At 25.0% G+C, this 22,080-nt stretch overlaps 2 protein-coding genes across 3 annotated transcripts in view; both read right to left on the bottom strand.

The window, feature by feature from the left end:
• LOC126899874 (uncharacterized) overlaps positions 1-10,724 on the bottom strand; it is a 145,139-nt gene extending 134,415 nt beyond the window's left edge. Inside the window, exon 1 of the mRNA XM_050675124.1 lies at positions 10,579-10,724. Coding sequence (XP_050531081.1) covers positions 10,579-10,627 — 49 coding nt within the window. The 5' untranslated portion in view covers positions 10,628-10,724. The remainder of the gene's footprint in view (positions 1-10,578) is intronic.
• A 4,472-nt stretch (positions 10,725-15,196) lies between these two features.
• Positions 15,197-20,169, bottom strand: LOC126899869 (WD repeat-containing protein 13-like). Of its 2 annotated transcripts, none has more exons than XM_050675103.1 (10): positions 19,961-20,169; positions 19,190-19,245; positions 18,777-18,902; positions 18,301-18,471; positions 18,088-18,241; positions 17,546-17,712; positions 17,346-17,489; positions 15,984-16,168; positions 15,786-15,913; positions 15,197-15,447 (listed from the first exon to the last, which is right to left on the bottom strand). In XM_050675103.1, exons 1-10 carry the CDS (start codon positions 19,971-19,973, stop codon positions 15,245-15,247), a joined length of 1,347 nt encoding a protein of 448 aa, XP_050531060.1. In that variant the 5' UTR covers positions 19,974-20,169; the 3' UTR covers positions 15,197-15,244. The 2 variants fall into 2 exon arrangements, with proteins under 2 accessions (XP_050531060.1, XP_050531059.1); XM_050675102.1 differs by lacking the exon at positions 19,961-20,169 and adding an exon at positions 19,569-19,914.
• Positions 20,170-22,080: the final 1,911 nt, after the last annotated feature.

Raw genomic sequence — 22,080 nt, 5'->3', positions numbered from 1 at the left:
ATGATGTGTTTTTGTGTTTGTTGCCACTTTTTCTCAGTCCTTAACGAACCGATTTCTTTCAACGATATGTCAACAATCACAAATCGTATCCAGGCGAAGATATTACCCTCGAAAATCGAAAAAATATCCCTCGTTCCCCGTAAATGGGGGAAATCTCCAAAAAAATTAAAAATTTAAAAATCGCTAATTTTTCATGTTTTTTTACTTACAACTGGTCATAACTTTTTCAAAAATGTATGGATCAATACAATTTTTTTTATAGATACATGAGATATTTACCTAACATTATGTATATTTTTTTTATTAATGTGATCCTTTACCTGCCTACAGAGGGAATTCAAAATGTCAACTTTTTCACAAAAAATTAACTTATGAAAGTGTATGTTTAAATACATCTTAAATTAATCTAATGTAATATACTTTACTACAGAAAAAAATATCGAACTTTATTTTGTCTTCACAGTGAAAATGGCTACCGTATGCTATTTTTGTGTTAAAATTCTCGATTTTTTATTTTACATTTTTAACTTTATATTTCTATAACTTTTTGAAAAATGTATGGATCAATACAATTTTTTTACGAGAAAAACTATTTATGTACCTCCCTCATTATAAAATAATTGGTAAAACAAATAAAATCAAGAAAATAATAATTGGACCAAAATTTATAAAAGTTGTCAGTTAGTTCTGGTTCAGATTGTACACACTGGCATAGGTAGAAAAAAATATTTTAGAAAGCAAAGTATAAATTCCAACACCCTTTGAAACAATTTATAGATCAATACTCATAGCTTTATTATAAGCAACTAGTACCCGACTAATTCCACCGATGCATTTAGACAATCGCGCCTAACGCAATTTATCTATCCTTGTTAAAATAAATTGTAATCTGTTACTTCCAAAATCCGTTTATCATCGTTTAAAACGTGATTTGATATTAATCATGGTAAAACTATTAACTGTATTCGATGTAAAGGTTACTAATAATAAATTCATTTTATCAAGAACAAATAATTTATTTAAGATGTACTATAAATATGTTAATAATTCACTTAATAAATAGCCTACTATATAATATGTTAGAACCTCTTGACCGATAGGAAAATTTTACGATTGATGCGTTGAAATAGGAAGATAATAATTCTAAAAAAACATTAGCTTTTTACTTTTTTATTTTTGTGAAAAACGTAATAAATATAATTTTATATAACCTAGTGAAACATTTAAATTAAATAAAATACAAATAACGTCAAAAATAAGGAACTTGTCATAAGTATACTCTATTTTCCTTCTAAATAAATTAATTTTTGTAACTTAGTAACTTATTCAAGTTATTCAAATTTTGGAATTTATTTAATATAAAAAAAAAAATCAATACTTTATTATTATTTATAATATTATATAATATTAAACTATTAAAAAATAGTTTTTTATAAAAAAAAAATTGAAAAATATTCTAGTTTTTAAATTTACAAAATAAAAAAACATATATAATATCGTAATTTTGTGTAAACATTATAATAATATTTTTTTTTTCAAATAATTTTAGTGCGATAGTGAAGCGATCAATGTTGTAAAGTTGATAATCAAAATCTATTTGTAACACCTCGGTCCTTAGTAGACATAAACACTAGTTCAAGTTTTCGAGTGTCCATTAAAACTAATTGAAGTTATGCTTTATTTATAAGACTTGTGTGACCTCTTGCCATAATTTTTCATCTGAATGAATTCTCGTTACTTCTTCAAACGCACCCTTATCCGTTGAACCTTTCAAATGTCATGTTTTTATTACACACACAAAAAATACAACAAAAACTTTCTTTAATGTTTCAAGAACTCTAGTAAAGAAAAACATAGATGAGTCGCTTATTCGAAAATTAATTTAGCATAAAAGATAAATCCACTCACAAAAAATTCAAGAAAAGTTAATGCAATTTAAAAACCAACTATATTAATATTAATCACCCAAAATTAAGAAAGAATTGTTCATTTTCTAGCCTTTTCAAAATAAAATTTTACATAAACTTATATGTTTTTATCATTTATAAAAATTAATACTTTAGGCTATTTTTAATAAAAAAATTCTCAATGTCTCAATTTATAATTGCAGTATGTTGGCTTTTAACTGAAAATTAAAAATTTTTATTTTTATTTAAATAAAATGTTGTTATGATTATCTAATCATCTAAAATATTAAAGTTATAGTAAATGAAACCTCATTAACATTATATTTTATAATTATAGAACTTAATTTTATAAAACATTATACGCATAAATATTTTTTGGAAGAAAATAACAAGGAGTAATTCAAAATTTAACGGTAAAAATAATATTATATTTTTACTATTTGCTACTAAAGCATAAAATGACGTACATGTTTCAAATTAAAAAAATATATAATTTTATTGTTTTTAATGTACAGAGATTCTATAATATTCTATGAAACACTGAATCAAAATACGTATCTGCGATTTTTAGTAATTTTTTTGTGCCTTTTGAGTTAAATAGCATAATATTTTTTTATTTTTAAATAAAAATACTTTTATTATAATTTTAATTTTAAATAACTAGTCAGAAATGATTAATTTTTATTACATAACATTTAATCATTGAAAACTTGATTAATAAAAAAAGATGAAAGAAATTCCCATTATCATACAGTAGGAATTTCTTTCATCTTTTTTTTACAATTGGTTAAATTATTCAATTAATTATCAACTTTGTCAATAAAACACAAATTCCTATTCACATGTTTTTATTATACATTTATTATCTACACATAAGACTGAACACAATTTAATTACAAAATACGAATTAATAACAACATTTGTATTGAATGACATTGTCAAGAATATATTTTTAAATATCCTGATTAAAATTCTTCTATTATGAAGCATATATATAAGATAAAATAATTTTTCAATTGAGTATTTTATAAATAATATATTTAAAAAATAACGATTTCATTTTAATATAACATATTAAATCACTCTGCACATACATTTATTTATATTGCTATAAATCTATGCATTAGGTACTTTTTTTTATCAAAATGTAAATTGTGTTTAAAATCGTTATAGCTTTAGAACCCAGACAGAACATAAACAAAAATAAAAAACTTTTACTGTTAAATTGAGTTGCGAATAATACAAATAAAACTATATAATATTTCATTAAAAACTTTTTGACACCACACAAAATTACTGTACATTTTCATTTTATTCAATGACAACTCGACAAGACATTAAAACACGTACTTAGCAATATCAGTTACAAAAAAACGGTAGCACAGTAGGGTCGAGACGAATGCCATGGACGTCGCATAGTAGGGATAAGTTAAGATGATAATTGACAGTGATTAAAATCTCTATCATAAGAAACGCTTCGATGCAAATCTGTAGATGGTGTAATTTTTAAGAAATTGGTTTATTATTCTAAAAGAAAAATGAACTCCTATTTCCTTATTTATAACCTGTTTACAAATATTATGATTTATAAGTGTAGTACAATAGTAATACTAATTATTGAAATTAAATTTAGTATAAAATTTAATATCAATAATGTAGCATTGTAATTTTTACAGAGAAATTATAAAAATATATTAGTTTTTATTTTTATAACAAACGTGTATAAAAAAGAACTTTATGCAATCTTCTTATCCTGGCCTTTTTCCTAACTACTTGGGATCTGCCACCCCTATCCTATACTTCCAATGGACCCAATCTCCACACATCATGTACACACAAATCAGCTGTCCTCATATCGCATTCAATAACATCCCTCCAATTCTTTTTTGATCTTCCTCTACCTCTTCTTCCTTCAACATTCATTTCTATAACTGTTCTTACAGCTTCCTATTCCTTTCTCTTCATAACATGACCAAACCATCTAAGTCTATTTTCTTTCATCTTATCCACGATTGACGCTACACCTATACTCTCCCTTATATGCTCGTTCCTTATCCTATCTTCTCTAGTCACTCCACTCATCCATTTAAGCATTCTCATCTCTTCTCTATTCTCTTGTCAACTGCCCAACACTCTGAACCATAGCTGGTCTCCTACAGTCTTGTAGAATTTATCTTTCAGCCTCATTGGAATTTTTTTATCGCATAACACATCAGATGCTTCTTTCCACTTCACCCACCCACACTTCCTGTGTCTAACATCCTCGCTAAGACTATTATTCTTTTGCACAACTGTTCCCTAGATACTTAAAACTTTCCACCTCTCCTATCACGTCCTTGCTTATTGTCACTAATCTCCTCATTTCACCTATCTCTTGATTTCCTACATTGGTTCAACTATTTTTAATAACAAATCTTATAACAAAAACTAAAATAGTACGTGTTCCACACCCGACAGTGCAGCACGTGTGTTTCTTATCGCGATATCGTTTTTAAGCTCTCGATAGCACTACTGTCTCACGGAACATTTCAGGTAATATGAATTTTATATAAAACATACTACCACTATGAAACCTAGCAAACCGGGCTCTACGCCCAAATCATCGCTCTCCAGCAAAACTTACTCGATAAATTCGATAAACAAAGGAAATACAATTTCCAAAACTAACAACGTTCAACCAAATTCTACAGTTAAACACAAATCCGTTAATGCAACAGTTCACACGCTCACCGCTAACCAAACCAGTTTCCACGACACTACTAACCTCTCCTCCACCTCCTCAAACTCTCACACCACCTCCGTACACACCGCACACACCCTACCGCTCGACTCAACATCATACAGTAAACAAGCTACAGACACAAACAAGCTGAACTTTGCACTAGCAACGGCCAACACAAATACACCAAAAAGAGAACAGGCTATTGTACTACACCCGATCGACGGGATACCATTAAAAGACTATATCATCGCTATCGGACAAATCATTACTCCGACCAACATCATATTTGTATCCAAAATATCAATGAGCCGCATATGCATTTTTTTATNTTTCCGTAATAAACCGTTTACCAACCAATCTAGTATTTAATATATTACCTATAATGAATTAAGATAGTACTAACATGTACCTATTCACGTTTATTTCATTTATGTTTTAACGATTTGAAAACAATGATTGTAAGATTATTTTATTACTGCATAAAGTTTATTGTTTATTTATAAAAAATATAACAGTATCTAATAATACACTTATCAATTGTATGACTATGAAATTTAATTTATGTAAGAACTTAAAAGTGTCAGTAAAAATATTCGAGTAATAGTTTGGAAGTTGGAAGGAGCAACTGGGAGGGTTAGGAGTTTTAGTTGCATTATGTAATAATTAGAAAATACATATTTTTAACACAGTTAAAATATCACAATATTTGTATTCCGTCCCCCAAAACTATGTTATAGTTAAGGCCTTTGAAATGTAGTGTGGGGGTGAAATTCCCCACGTTTCCTCATTTAGGTTTTTAACTTATCTATTGATCAAATTACGACTATATCACTGTTGATAATGTGAAATATTGTATGTAAAAAATGTAAAGTGCAATAGGGGGGGGGCGGAGCCCCCCACGTTATTCTCTATTTATTATATAGGCGTATACCCATAAACATTTTTAGGACTACACCACTGATACTATGTATGTGTTTAACGTTGATAATGGTAACATTGTTTCCGAAATACGTATCCGCGACTTTTCAGTAAATTTTTTGTGATTTTTGAGTTTAATATTTTTTAGTTTTTTAAATTAATAATATTTTTAATATAGTTTTAATTATATTTAATTAATTAGCCACAAGTGATAATTTTTTATTATAGAATTTTGAACTATTTTCAACTTAAAAAGGATTGAGAAAAAAATGCAAACGATTTTATACATTGTCGGGCGAAATTCGAACTTCCTCGAAATGGAAAAACTATTGCTGTCGATGCGGTAACTGTACATCATATATATAACAGAAGACAAAAAAAAAAAACTTTAGCTAGTTAAAAAATTCAAAGTCATTTTTTTTAACTTTGAGTAAGCAAAATTTTCAAAATAAGTTTAAATTTATATTGAATGTAAGTTAGATGTTTTTAACTTATATTAAAATCGATAGGTTTATTATTATGGCAGCCCTTATGAAGTATTTTGAAATAAATAAATTGTCTAGCTGTATATTTCTCAAAAAGAATAACAGTGCAAAATTAAAATTGAAAAAAAAAAATGAAATTTTGAAAAACTTAAAATTAAAAAAAATATTAGAACACAAAAATAAGTTTTTTAACTACGGCAACTATAAAATTTAAGTCGTCGGAATAATTTTTTTTTATTTATAGTAATTAATATAAGCTTTTATTTAACATATGTTTAAAAGACACCGAATTTCCGGAACATTTTCTAAACTTAAGTTGAAAAAGTTGTACATTTGATACGTATGTTTGAAGTTTTGAACTCCTCCCCCGTATAAAAATAAATAGTCTGACTTAAAAAAAATGTCATTAAAAGAAGTATGTATAAAGTATTAATAAAAAAAAATTTATGTTGAAAATTTATGTGTTTAAGTATTAAGTGATTTGTGTTTAAGTCGTCAAAACAAATTTTTTTTTTTATTTTTAGTAAGTAATATAAGCTTTCANTCCGTGTGTTTAAGTATTAAGTGATTTGTGTTTAAGTCGTCAAAACAAATTTTTTTTTTTATTTTTAGTAAGTAATATAAGCTTTCATTTAACATATGTTTAAAGGACGCAGTATTTTCAAATACTGAACATTTTCAAAAGTTAACTTTACGTGAAAAAGTTGCCATTTTGATTCCCATCTATAAGTAGATAAAATTGAAACGGAAATACCTAAGGTATTTATATAAAAAAAATTATTTTGATTCATTAATTTAAAAAAAAAGTTATGGCAGTATTAAAATAACAAAGTTTAAAAAATGTAAAAGTTTATCGATTTAAAAAATCGTAATTTTCGTGCGGATTTCCCTCATTTACAGGGAACAAAGAAAATTTTAACAATTTTTAAGGGCAATATTTTCAAATAGATACGATTTGTCATCTTTTAACATAGTGTTAAAAGATATAGGTCTGGTGAAAGCTGAGAAAGTGGCCACAGACATAAAAAAAACATATCATAGTAAAATTAATACATACGTTCTCCAGTTTTGCACCGAAGCTAATATATCATATAAAATATTACTGATGATTGCGTATTTAAAACAGTATATTGAATCTATTACATATGTATAATTTATTAATATTCGTAAAATAATTACCCTAAAAAGTTAAACAGAATAAATAATGCTCATACTGTAAGGTAATTACGTAATATGATAGTATTCAAATTTAAACACTAATGTTCGTCAAAAATTGAACAAAAATTATAAGAAGTAATATTAGTTATCAAAGTGATTAACATAAACTGCTACAGAAAAATGACGATTATTTTCGACATTTTCATGGGTTGATACTAGATCTCTCATCATATGTATTATTCATTTCTTCGTAACTGTTATAGATTAACTCTATAGTCGAAATAGCTTTTTGACTATAAATACGAAACACATATGCTCTAAATGTGAATTCTTAGAAATAATAGCTATTTTTATTTGGAAATCACATTTAACTTTACTTGTACATCGTTTCATGGAAACGCTGACCTTCTTAGTCACCATACATTCTGCTTAAATCAAAATAATATTTAAGTACGTTAAATTGAGCACGCTTAAAATAAAATTGATGTGTTTGTATAATAATGTTGTCTATACTAGAAGTCTATAAAACAATGGCAATTCGAGAAGTGAATTGCTTTTCTAGACAACATCTGAATATTTAATTGACTCAATATGCAAAGTGATTTTTTCATCATAACCCACTCAATTACTTACAGAATAAATATAATATAAACATTTTTTTATTTTTTGGTTATCTTTAGTTACACATTATTCTTAAATTATTAACTATGTAATACTTTTTAAGTTCATCCCTTATGCCTAGTAAGGGTGTCAATTTTGTTTTTTTAAATGGGAACACATATTTTGAATTTAATAAAATGTTTGAATTTTTTAATTTAATAGTAAATGGCATTTGAATTTTTAATATAACTTTATTCGATTATTAGATATAAACATTTAAAATTACAAATTTGTGAGTTAATATACATGTATACTACACAAGGGATTACAAATACAGGTAGCTAATTGATTTTTTATGATATCGATATTAGAAAGTACATACCATTGTTATTATCAATTGTAGTAAGGCACATTGTTGTGAGTATATAAATACACTAACTGACAATACAGAAATTATATCTATTGATAGTCATAATTGATAATATACAATCTGTGACTGTGACAGCAATGTCATAAAAAACCAATTACCTACCTGTATTTGTAATTCCTTGAGTATTATACATGTATATTAACTCACAAATTTGAAACTTTAAATTTTTATATCTAATAAACAAATAAAGTTATACTAAAAGTTCAAATACCATTTGCTATTAAATAAAAAACTCAAACATTTTATTAAATTCAAAATATGTGTTTTCATTTAAAAAAACAAAGTTGACATCCTTACAAGGCATAAGGGATGAACTTAAAAGGTATTACATAGTTAATAATCAAGAATAATGTGTACCTAAAGATAGCCAAACAAAAAAATTGTTTATATTATATTTATTCTGTAAGTAATTGAGTGGGTTATGATAAAAAAATCATTCTGTATATATTCAAATTTAATACTAATTTATTATAATTATATTGATCAATTCAAACTAATAAAAAATAATTAAGCTACAAATAATATATATAGTTTATTATAAATTTAATAAAAATAATAATTTATTATTTTTACAGCATGAGTTTGTGTGTCACATTTGTCTATACACTAAATAATCAAATAATTGAACATACTTTTTGATCCATTCAACTCCAATTTACGGCTATTTTAATTGTAAAATGTTTTATAAAAAATATGTATAATTATAATATATATTATAAAATATTATACCTGTATTATTTATTGGACTAATATATATATATATATATATATATATATATATATCCATACTTTATTTTAAGTAAATTTACACGGCATTTTGTGTAGGCAATATTACTACGTCAATGCCAATGTTTTCTTTAAAATATTGCTTCATTTACAAACAACAGAAAGTATTACGTTTATGATAAATAGTTCATCTTAAATATGATGGAAAGTTCAAGTATATAGGTTTTTTTTTAAGGACAAATTTGAGGACCAAACTAGATTGCAATATGGGAAAATGCATCACATGAAATTAAATTTTTTATTTTATTTATTCAACTATTGATATTTAGTTCATATACCAGTTGTATGTATTAGTCGAAAAGTTTATGTCCAGAATATGTATTACTATTTTTTTTTTTTAAAATTGTTGAATTTCAAAGGCATATTTTAATTATAAAAATAATTTACTAAACAAAGCATTTAATGTAGTTAAAAGCAATCATCCTAGCTTACGTTAAACATATGAAATGTTTTTTTTTTTTGTGATAAAATTGTATTTATATAAATGGTATAAAACAGTCCGATTAATTTAAAAAAATTAAACACAATTGATCCATTTGTAATTAATTAGTGGCCACAGGTGTAAAAGTAAAATGAATTGAAATGTTGTTTTCGTAATTTATATCTATCTCATTTTCAAAATGATTTAATAATTTACACCAACCCGATTCAATTATTTTTATTAATAGAAGTAAAATTACTACAAATTTTTATTTTATTTTTTTTAATTACTTCTATTTGTTCAGATATCAAATATTTATTTAGCACAACTGAGTAAATAAAACCATTTAGATAATAACTCACCTTATTAGGTTTAAACGACAACAAAGGCTTAAATACGCACAAAAATCCCTTGAAACACCCAATTGTAATAAAGGTTGACATATAAATAATTCATTAGTTAAACTGTAAGGAACAAAATGGAAGTTGAACACATTTTTTCCGTATTTTAACTTTTTATTCTATTTAACACACACGTTTTAATCTCCTTTTTCAAATTTTTTTATAACATCTACTACACATTATCTTTTCAACCCAACATGTACTGTGTTTTTAAATAAAAATTTATTTTTTCTATTAATGAAAATATCTCTTATAAATAAGTACAATGAGATGCTAACATTTGTCGCTAAATGTTAACAATACAAACAAATGTTTGTTTGTCAAAAAAGAATAATATGTTCATTATACAACTTTTTTTTTTAATTTAAATATTTTTAAAAGAAATATTGAAAAATATTTTCGGACATTATTCTTCATATACACAATATACATTCAGTACATTTTAACGTTGAATAATTTGTAAATAATTTCAATCTATAGAGATCAGATTTTTTTTCTCCTCAAAACTATTTATTTTACATTTATAACAATAATGTATGATCATAATTTAAATTTATGTAATTTCAAAATTTGTAGACATATTTCTGAATAATCTTAGCAATAAGAAAAATAAAAATCCGTTTTGGCGATAGAAAGTAGGCTTTATATATAAATATATTCGACTTTTCCGCCAAGATTAATGCAAACAATATATCCTTATTTGTATTAAATTGTTCTTATGGACTTTTTTATTAAAAATAATTTGCTTACCTGCATATACGGCTGTAATACACATGACAAGCCAAGCTTTTGACCACATGGCGCACTCGATTATGTACACGAGGCGTACGTTTAACGGAACACTTACAACATACACGCGGCACGGCGAACGTTCCAAACAGTACTACTAGCATAACTTGAGCTTAGTATATCAAGTGGCATTACAACGTTGCGCTTTCAACGACGTCAGATGAGATTTATGCAATTCATTTTTCATACCTCATTCACTAATTAAGATTGTGTGTTAAAATTTGCAAATCTAAAATTAGAATTAAGTCATTTGCAAATAAAATAAAAATTATTCTTTATTAAGCACGAAACAATAATACAACGATACCAAAAAAATAAAAATCAAACTAATAGTTAAAGATTAAGACAGTGTAATACGTTATAAAAAAATCCGACTATAAAATCAATATCAATATCATTTCATATGATAAATAACATTACTTCGACTACACGTCGGAAGATTCGATTAATAGGAAAACTAGATAGTAACATCTTAGCTACCCTGATAATTTTATCATACATAACATAAAACAACTAAAAATAGAACAAAATTACTATAAAAAAAATATTTATTTATTTTAAGAAAAATTTAGTACCAAGTCATTAAACAATTACTAACTAGTTCTCGATTATTGAGAAAAATCGGTCAAACATATATTTAAAGTAATGAATTTTATTTTATCTGTATTATAAATAATCATATAATAATTTTTTTAAAGAAAATAACATGCGAATAAGCGAGTATTATAATTGCTAGTATTTTTTTTTTTAATTACTCATGTAACATGCTTTACATGTTTTAACATAAGGATGTATAATACGATATAATTTATCTTATCTTTTCATAAATATCATATACCCCCCAATCACTTCTCATATTATCACCATTGTTATAATGTAAGAATTTAAAAATATAGTATTTTCAAAAAATAAAAGCAATAATTATATCACGATTTGTTAATTTTTGATTAAAATACTTACAATAGTAACTTGTATAAAATTTTGAACGTCCTCATCCCATCACCAGGTTTCCTTGTTTCCTGGTATTCTACTCCTACTTTCACCAACAATCTCCTTTGCAGTATTCTTTACACAACTAGCAAATCTATTCCACACATCATTTATGTCTCCCTCGACATTCCACACCGTCCTCTCTTTTACCGTCTTTATAAACTCTTTTTCATTTTCCCCTTTCAATTTCCGCCATTAGATCTTCGATTTTTCATATCTCTATCTCCTCTCATTACTTACATGTCCATTCATATCTACTCCTATCACCGCATCCTCATTGCCAGGTACCCCTTGCATCACCTCTTCATCTCTCTCAAAAACACTTCCTTGTCTATTCCATCACATCCCCTACTTGAGGTACATAGGCACTTATTACATTTAGCACTCTTTTACTACTGTTTATTAAGTAAACATTACACTAATTGTAGTCAAAATGCACTGTTCATATGATTGTTGGAAATTCATATAGTTTTTATTAATACACTTTCGGGTAGTAATTCAAATTAAGTTATATTTCATTTTATTTTTATAGCATAATTAATTTTAAGTCGCATTGATGATTATATTTCTTAATTTGTTAGCCAAGTAAAAATAATCAATATCTCTATTAGGTTTCTTATCAATAACGTTATTATCTTAATTTAGATTTAATATTTTGTAAGAATAAAATTTTTAGTTATTGACTTTTTTGATACTTGTTTACTTAAATAGCCTTACAATTTATTAAAGATTTATTGTTTATATGGCGAAGTTGATTTTAGTCTACTGATGAACAAGTAAAAAGTACCCTTTTTCTAATCAGTTTGTATTTAATTATTTAGTTGTATTTATTAAGATTAATGTTAAAACAAAATTTTTATTATTTGGCGGTTTCACATTAATTAGAATAATTAATAGATGTTGAATGCTGATTTCATGGACATTATAAGTTTTTAGAATATAAAATCAATGTTTTTTTATTATTTTGTAATTTAAAATTACAGTCAATTCGACAAGTTTAGTGTCCAAAATCAATATTAAATTAAACCAAATCAATATTAAAAACCCAGCACAGTGGTGACGTGGCATAGATGGATCAAGTATAATGATATCTGACAGTGATTAAAATCACTATAAAAAAAACCCAGCACAGGGGGGTCGCGGCACAGTGGTGACGTGGCATAGTTGGATCAAGTATAATGGTATCTGACAGTGATTAAAATCACTATAAAAAAAAAACGCTTCGATGCAAATCTTTAGATAGTGTTTAATTTTAAAAAATTGGTGGATTATTCCAAAAGCTTCATAAACTGCTAGTTCCTTATTAATATCCTGATTAAGATAAAGTATGTCGAATGAAAAAGGGATTATTAAAAAATAGTATTTCCCATAAAAAAATTATATTGATCAATACACTTTTCAATAAGTTATAGCATTATAATGTTAAAAATGTAAAAAATAAAATTGAGAATTTTCACACAANTGTTAAAAATGTAAAAAATAAAATTAAAAATTTTCACACAATAATAGCATTTGGTAGCCATTTTCACCTTGAAGATAAAATAAAGTCCGAAATTTTTTTTTTCCATGATAAAGTATATTACATTAGCTTTAATTTAAGATATATATAAAAGTGTCAGACCTTCCGGAACACTTTCAAAAGTTAAGTTGAAAAAGTTCTACTTTCTATATGCATTTTTTATATTTGAAGCCCCCCCATATATAGGGAAATAGTCTGATTTAAAAAAAAAGTATATCCAATGAAAGATGTATATAAATACTACTTCTCATGAAAAAATTGTATTGATCCATACATTTTTTAAAAAGTTATAGCACTTTAAAGTAAAAAATGTAAATTATAAAATCGAAAATTTTCACACAAAAATAGCATTCGGTAGCCGTTTTCACCATGAAGACAAGTCCAGAGGTCAAATTTTTTTTTTTCAAATTAAAGTATATTACATTAGCTTTAATTTAAGATATATATAAAAGTGTCAGACCTTCCGGAACACTTTCAAAAGTTAAGTTGAAAAAGTTCTACTTTCTATATGCATTTTTTATATTTGAAGCCCCCCCATATATAGGGAAATAGTCTGATTTAAAAAAAAAGTATATCCAATGAAAGATGTATATAAATACTACTTCTCATGAAAAAATTGTATTGATCCATACATTTTTTAAAAAGTTATAGCACTTTAAAGTAAAAAATGTAAATTATAAAATCGAAAATTTTCACACAAAAATAGCATTCGGTAGCCGTTTTCACCATGAAGACAAGTCCAGAGGTCAAATTTTTTTTTTTCAAATTAAAGTATATTACATTAGCTTTAATTTAAGATATATATAAAAGTGTCAGACCTTCCGGAACATTTTCAAAAGTTAAGTTGAAAAAGTTAATTTTTTGTGAAAAAGTTGTCATTTTAAATCCCCCCCTGTGGGCAGATAAAGGGTCAAATTTACAAAAAAAATATACCAAATGATAGGTAAAGACATCAAGCATCTATATAAAAAAAAATTATATTGATATGTTCATTTTTGAAAAAGTTACGGCAGTTTTTAGTAAAAAAAATTGAAAAAATTTCGAAAATTAGCGATTTTTAAATTTGTAATTTTTTTGGAGGTTTCCCCCATTTACGGGGAACGAGGGAATATTTTACAATTGTTAAGGGTAATGTCTTCGACTAGATACGATTTGTGATCTTTTGACGTATCATTGAAAGAAATCGGTTCGGTGAGAGCTGAGAAAAAGTGGTAACAGACACAAAAAAAAAAACACNTGAGAAAAAGTGGTAACAGACACAAAAAAAATAAACACATCTTAGTAAAACCAATACCTTCTCAGCTTCGCATCGAAGCTAAAATTTTAGGGTGTTGTGTTAGAAGTTAATTGGTTCAATCAAAAACCTACTGAATTAAACTGGCAATCAGTGGCTTTTACTTCCTTAATTTATAATATAAATATCAAATCACACATATGAAGTGATCTGATAAACTATGAAATGTTTAAAGTTTCATATTTTTTAAATTTCTAATTTATTATATTTTATCTTTAACCATAACTTGTAATATCAAATTATCAGATATCTTAATAAAGTGATCAATGAGGCACTAATAATTATATTTTTCATTTATGGTGTGCTGTACATATATTCTGTAATTTCATTTTTTTTTTTTTAATTTTTTAAATCATGTTAAAATATCTGTGATGAGTTATCATACAATTTGTCTCACTTGTCAAAATTACTAATTAATTTTTTAACTTAAAAGATTTATTGTGAATTTAAAATGAAGTAAGAGATATCAAATTATTTTTATTATCAGTTTTTTTATACATTTAATCCTACTAGAATTGATATTTATGAAATTCTAATAATTTCTCTGAACATTTAAAAATAACCTGACTTTCTTAGGTTTTTCAAACTTGTGACAATAATGAATACTAATAGATTAATTTTTGTACACAGTTTAAGGATTTAAGCTTGGACATTGTATATTATTTACATGAGCTCTAAAAACACAGTACTGAATTGCAGTAAAACTTAAACATTTTGAAAGTGAAATTGAGATTTTTTGTGATATTTGAAAAAAGCTTTAACAAATAATTCAGTAATAAATTGACAAAATACATATATTCAAAAACATAAAAATAATGGATAGGTTAATGAGTAAAATTTTGTTTATATGATTGTCGTGACCATATAATGATTATTCCTTGGATGTCACTCGTAGCTAACATAGTTTCATCATAATTGAATGTAACGCCTAAAGTTACACAAGCATGTCCTTGTAGTTTATTTACAGCGTAGTTAGACTCCCTTTCTATATCAACAAAATAAACACAGGAATCTTCACTACTTGTGACTGTAAAAAACAATACAAATTAAAACAATATAACAAATGACAACAATAAATTAAAATTTAACTGAAGTAACAGTGAATGAACACTAATAATTTTTTATAAAACTAAATTATTCATCTGATAAGTACAAGTTGTATAAAATAATACATTATCATTTACTTTTTATTCACTGGAAAATTATTATTTATAAAATATCACTAATTATAATTTTCCTACTAGTTTATTATAAGTGTGGTATCGAAATATAAATTAATTAACAATTTTAAAACTTGAAAAAATCTTGACTGTTAATTTGGAATGTTATCACATAAAAATAATTTGTTCAAATTACAATACTTACCAACACATGCTCCCTGTCTAAATGACATAATTGGACAAAATGTTGACCTTAATAAATGTTTACTATGCATATGAGAAACTAGAAATTTTTTTTTTAGTATCAGCAAGCCATCTACATTTTCTGAAACACTGAGTAAAAATGATTAATAATAATATATGATTATTTTATAAATCAGTTATTTAAAAAATGATAACCGACTTATATAAGCACAACATGTTGTTTGAGCAATTTGCTAATAACATTGGATCCCTGGCTTCTCTACTTATCCAAGACCTCCAGCTTAGACATGTAACTGCACCAAATTTCTGGGAAGCTATAATTCGATGACATTTTGTCAATACACTTCCATCACTGCTATTCAATTTTAAAGATACAATTTCTCCCTATAATGAAAATTATTTTTATGAATTAAGAAAATAAACATCTATATATACTATTACTTTCAATAAAATTAACTAAAAATAAAAAAACATAAATCCTAAATATTTTAAAGATAATCTAAGGATAAAAATACTAACTTAGACAAGAAACTTAACAGTTCCTTTTATTAAAAAAAAATATAAAGTAAATATAAAAACTAATACATTTAAAAAAAAATTAAAAGGCTACCTTAAATTTGATTTCAATAAATGGTAAATAAATATTTAATATTTTAAAACTAAACGTCAAAGGGATATTTGGTTTTCAGTTTTTAATTTTGTTCAAATTTTTTTTTTCTGTTGTTTCTTTAGACCAAGATGTAATAAAAAACAAAAATAAATGACTACATAGGAAAAAATACATAGTAACTTTTAAAAATTCATAACAATTTTAAAATAAGTTTAGAAGGCTATACTTATTGATAATTTAACATTTATTTCAAAATTAAAGACACGTATGAAAACTGAATTTGTTTGTATTAATTTTAAAAAACATCAAATAAATAAAATTATATATATATATATTACATTAATATGTTATTATTTTACTTTAAATATCACTATTTTCTTCAATATTAAAGAACCATCTTGAAACATAACTATTAATAATCAGTTTTACATCCTTTTATTTCCCAAACTTAACATGCTACAGAGGGTTATGGCTCTCATTGACATGTGAAAGAGTCAAAGATGTTTTGTCTATGCCATCATTGGCCTAGACAAGAATATTATAGCTTCCTTGCACCAGAGACCAGACACCACCAATGAGAAAAATTTAGTTGACATCCATCTTGAAACTTAAGTAAATTATTTATTTTATGTATTTCAAAATGTGGTATTTTTCAAAATTTTAAATTATGGTGGTTTTTAGTTTAAAAGTTTAGTTATAAAAATAAAACTTAAAAAAAATTTTTTTTATTTTGTTATAGAAAAACAGAAATAATAAAAATGATAAGAGTAAAAACTAAAACTTTCTAAACTATTTTTAAAAAATTTACAAATTTTTAAAAGATACCATTTATATTTTCCTATGACGTCATTATAGAGCAATAGCTTTAGAAGCAGTTAATTACAAAGTTTTTATTTTTTATCATAATTGGGTCCAAAGAAATGGCAAAATAAACTTATAATATAAAAATACCTTATTATTACCAGCCCATATTATTTGTCCACTACTATCAACTGCCAATGATAAAATTTGACCACCAATTTTATGTTTACCACCTTTAGGATACATGCCAGTTGAAACATTTAATACACATACAAATCCAGCTTTATTGCCTGTCTGAAAGATCATCATAATTTATCACATAATGTTTTACAAGAATACAAGTCACTTACAATTAAAATGTTATTATTCACTGGATTAAAAACACAAACTAATACTGATGATAAAAATGGATCATCTACACATCTTAAACAACAATGATGAATTGCATCCCAAAAACATATAGTTGCATCAGTTGAACAGCTGGCTATAAATTCATCTGATGCAGACCAATCACAACCTAAAAAATGATTTAAACTATTTTAAAAATTCTACATTATAAATACTATAGTATCATCATTTATTATTTTGAACTATATGTTCAATATATTTGAAAATTTATAAGACACAAATTTAAAGGTTCAAATTAGTTATCATATAAAATATTATATTAAACAGGGTGTTAAGGTATTAAAATAAATAGCAAGATAATTCAACCTTTAAATTGAATATTAGTATTTTTTTTTTTTACAAAATAGTAGTTTTCTAACAAAAAATGTTATTTAATTGCTAAGAAAAGTAATTTATTTAATAATAAACTCAAATAACACTTAAAGTCACATGATATTAATAAACATTAATTTTTAAAACTTATTTATTTAAAAACAAAAATTACCAGTTACTGGTCCTGAATGATATTTTAATATAGCTAATACAGAAGGAGGTGATGTTAAAACATCACATATACTTAATGTTCCATCATTTGATGCACAACAAAGCTTTGATTTATCATTATTGGCAAATTTGAGAACAGTCACTGCATCTGAATGCTAACATTGCATTTTTAAACATAAAAATCACTTTTATTTTGAAGCATTTAATCACAAACCTGATCATAAATATGATAAACACTATCAAATGCATAATTTTCTTCAATTGTATTGTTACCAACTAACGCTCTAGATGCTTTAGCTTGAGAAGTTGGTATTGGGGTTAGATCGTAATAAATGTGTGAGGAACTATCTATATCTAATGGTGATGCATTCATGTTTAAACTCATCTAAAAAAATTAAGTAATATAGTATATATAGTTTACTTAGTAAAAATGTACAAAGTTTAACTTAAAGGATTCTTTTTTTCATTTTTCATAACTGAATCAAAATAATATTTTTATTGAAATTTCTGGAGAGTAGATTATATTATATAGTGAAATTTAAAATACCAACTAAATAAATGATTATAAATCATATAATATATCTATATGATTTAACTAAAATTGTATATAATAAAAATAAATTAAAACTTAAACCAAAAATCTAAACAAGGGGTAATATTATAGTGTTATAATTATAATAACATGATTACCATACTAGTACTGAGGCTGCTAGTGCTGTTTGATTGACCATCTAGGTTAACATTATACTTATTTTGTAGTATTGAACTCCTAATTTTTAAATATTTCCTCCTTAAATTATTGAATGGCATTAAACCCTAAAAAATAATATAACTGTTTGAACATAATAATAATATAATATTTCAATAAAATGATGTAAATACAAGAGTGTATTTAATGTTGCTTAAAAAAAAAATTGTAAATACTACAATTTTCAATGTCTAATTTTATACATTTAACATGTATTATTACATACAATACATGTGTATTTAACACATAAAATAGTAATATAATATATTTTTTAATCAACATATTTACTGATATTAGAAGATCATTAGAACACCTTTAAACACTTTACTTAATAAATGAATATATAATAACTTACATCTTGTTTTGATTTTTCTCTTAAAAGCTGACTTCTTCTTCTAATATAAAGGGTACCTAAAAATAAATTATACAAACAAAATTATTAAATTATTTTTGTTAAATAAATTGGGCTTGCTGTAACAACAATTTATGTCCACTTTTGAAAAATTTTCAAGAGATACAAAAAAAAAACTTGTAATTCATATGACAACTTGTATTTCACGATCATTAAAGAGGACATACATCCTTTTAAATATAACTCAATAGTAAATTATTTAGATATAACAATTGTTGTACTTCTATGTAAAGTACTGTCTTCAGTGTAAGGTTCTTCTTTTTTTTCGTCGTCTTTAGTTAAAAGATTATTAACTTTTAAAATATTTCGAATTTAGACTTACGGAAATTTGGATGATTTGTTGCTCTATATGCATTAAATTTTGAATCCATTGCAAAAGCCTGCTGTTGCCACATATTATTGAATATCAAATAAAGTTCTTATGTAGTTTTTGAATTATTACATGATTCAAGTTGAGCCAATGTACTAAACTTTGTTCAATTTAATTGACATTAATGAACATGAAAAACAGTTAATTTTGTTTATTGTTAATGTGAATTGTTTATTATTTACAAATATTCTTATCTTAAGTCGTGACTTATTTGATAACATCATTAACTGAACCATGTGTACTTTAACTTAGTGTCATTACCACAGACTAATAACTTTTTAAAATGTAAAGGGATCACGAAAAAATTCCACAAAATACAAAAAAATCATTTTACGTATACTAACTTGTACTGTTCATTATATTATGCCGGTCACAAATTACAGTTTTATTTGTTACTGAACATTATTCGGAATAGTTCGAATATTTTGTTCGTTTGTTGATGAATTTCACATTATAGACATATAATATGCTATATGTCTATGTTTCACTAACTATTTTTTAACGTTGAAATTTGTATGATAAATTAAACGTTTGTTTTAAATCCTACATTCTATCTGTATATTCGAATCTACACCAAAAACTGTTGATTGATAGATACACTTATAAAGAGTGGGCAACTATGAAACATAAGCGGGTTAAATTCCCATTTACAAATAAAAATATTTTTTAAGATCCACTAATCACTTAAAACTTATAATTAAAATTATATATTTTCGTTACTTTATTTAGATTTTCACGATGCTAGTTTTCTTATGAACTTATATTTTATTTGAATTTATGTAGCGATTAAAACAATTTAATCTGATACCATACAAGGGTTAGAGGACGAACCTAACAAGTATTTAACCACTTATAAATCAAGAAATAAATAACTACGCTTCAAAACCAAAAAATATTTTTAAGATTATTTTTATTTTACGAAAATTTAGTAATCAATAATAATAAACCAATCACTATGTGAAGCTATTTAAATTTTTATTTGTTATATTTTACGCAATTTTTATTTAACAGTTCTATACATTTATTAAGTTCACAACTTTTTAAAAAAATTATTAATATTTAATAAGATTTAATTTTTAGATTTGGATGTAGGTGAAAAAACCTACTGTAGTAGGTTACAACTTATTAGATGGTAGGGTACCGCCATATTATTGCAAAATAAATGGATCATTTGGAGGGCGATCAACAGGTAGGTAAAAAATGATATGATACATTTTCAAGATTAATTTTAAAATTATTTGAATCAACAATAAAATATCCTTATATTTCCGAATTCATAGGATCAGTATCATTATCAATATATTTTTGGTACTTGAAAACGTTTAAAGTAATTTTGCCAATTATATATATTTTTAATTTGATTAATTTGTATTATAACATTATTTTTGAGTAAAAAACATTGGTTTTTCGCCTTTACTAAGCATACATTTAAAATTTTTTAAAGTTAAGAATTCATAATAAATGTAACATGGATTAAATTTATTTAACACATTTTTTTATAAACTGTAAATAATTTTCATACATAAATGAGCTAAATAAATCATGATTTCTATGATTTAGAGCAGATTCAGACAGATGATAAACGTAGTATGAAACAAACTCTTTGTCATACAAACCAGAATATTTATTTAAAAAAATTATTAATAAGTTATCAGCCTAATCATTATATTTCAGACAAGTTTCATTAGTTATAAGAAGAAGACATTTAGCAGTATGTAGAAGAATAAAGTGTTCATTAAACTTTCTTTTTAATTGTTCTTTTAAAACCACTACACCAATGTATAAAAGAAATGACTTCATTTCGGAGGCCTTCCTAAAATAAATTTCTTTTAATAATCTATGTAAACGACAATGGAAATGCATTGTGTATATTTAATAAGTCATGAAAAATCAAATTTGAGTTGTTAATCGATTAGACCCATTAATCCAAAATATAAGCAATCGCTTCATAATTCTTAGACATACACAATGCATATAGTCGAAATCAACAATAGAAGTTATATCAAAATTAAACTGTACTAATGGACTATCAACTTTATGGTAGTTTTCATTAGGTTTTTGGTGAAAAGATTGATCAGACCTCAATGCAGAATTAGTACTAAGAAAATTCATACGGTGATTTATAAACTAGCCTTAATCTATACATGAATTGAAGGGGCTGATAAGCATTAAAATTAAGAATAAATGCTTTTCCAAAATACATGTATGTATTTTGCATTAAAACTGTTAAAACGCTTTTGCAATCTACACCAAAATTAAGATCAATTTATCTTTTGATTCATGTTTCGATAGAAGAAAGTTATGTTTATTACATATGAGTTAGGATATATAGAGAAGATTCTAGGAAATTTGGAACCCCTAAAAATGAATGAATATGCTAATATATTATAAATATAATATATTTTGTTGATAAATTACTAAAATATTTTAAAATCTGTAAAATATGAGTTAGCTCATACTATTA

The sequence above is a fragment of the Daktulosphaira vitifoliae genome, unplaced genomic scaffold, assembly GCF_025091365.1.
Source record: "Daktulosphaira vitifoliae isolate Bord-2020 unplaced genomic scaffold, ASM2509136v1 Scaffold_2, whole genome shotgun sequence".
Lineage (NCBI taxonomy): Eukaryota > Metazoa > Arthropoda > Insecta > Hemiptera > Phylloxeridae > Daktulosphaira > Daktulosphaira vitifoliae.
This window is presented reverse-complemented; position numbering and strand designations above follow the sequence as displayed.

Excerpts from the sequence above, each read along its gene's own strand:
- LOC126899869 (XM_050675102.1), bottom strand. The coding sequence starts at position 19,641 with ATGTGGCAACAGCAGGCTTTTGCAATGGATTCAAAATTTAATGCATAT. Across the intron at positions 17,713-18,087 it reads TCATTCAGGACCAGTAACTG|GTTGTGATTGGTCTGCATCA; the intron begins GTAATTTTTGTT and ends ATCATTTTTTAG. Across the intron at positions 17,490-17,545 it reads TGAATAATAACATTTTAATT|ACAGGCAATAAAGCTGGATT; the intron begins GTAAGTGACTTG and ends ATGATCTTTCAG.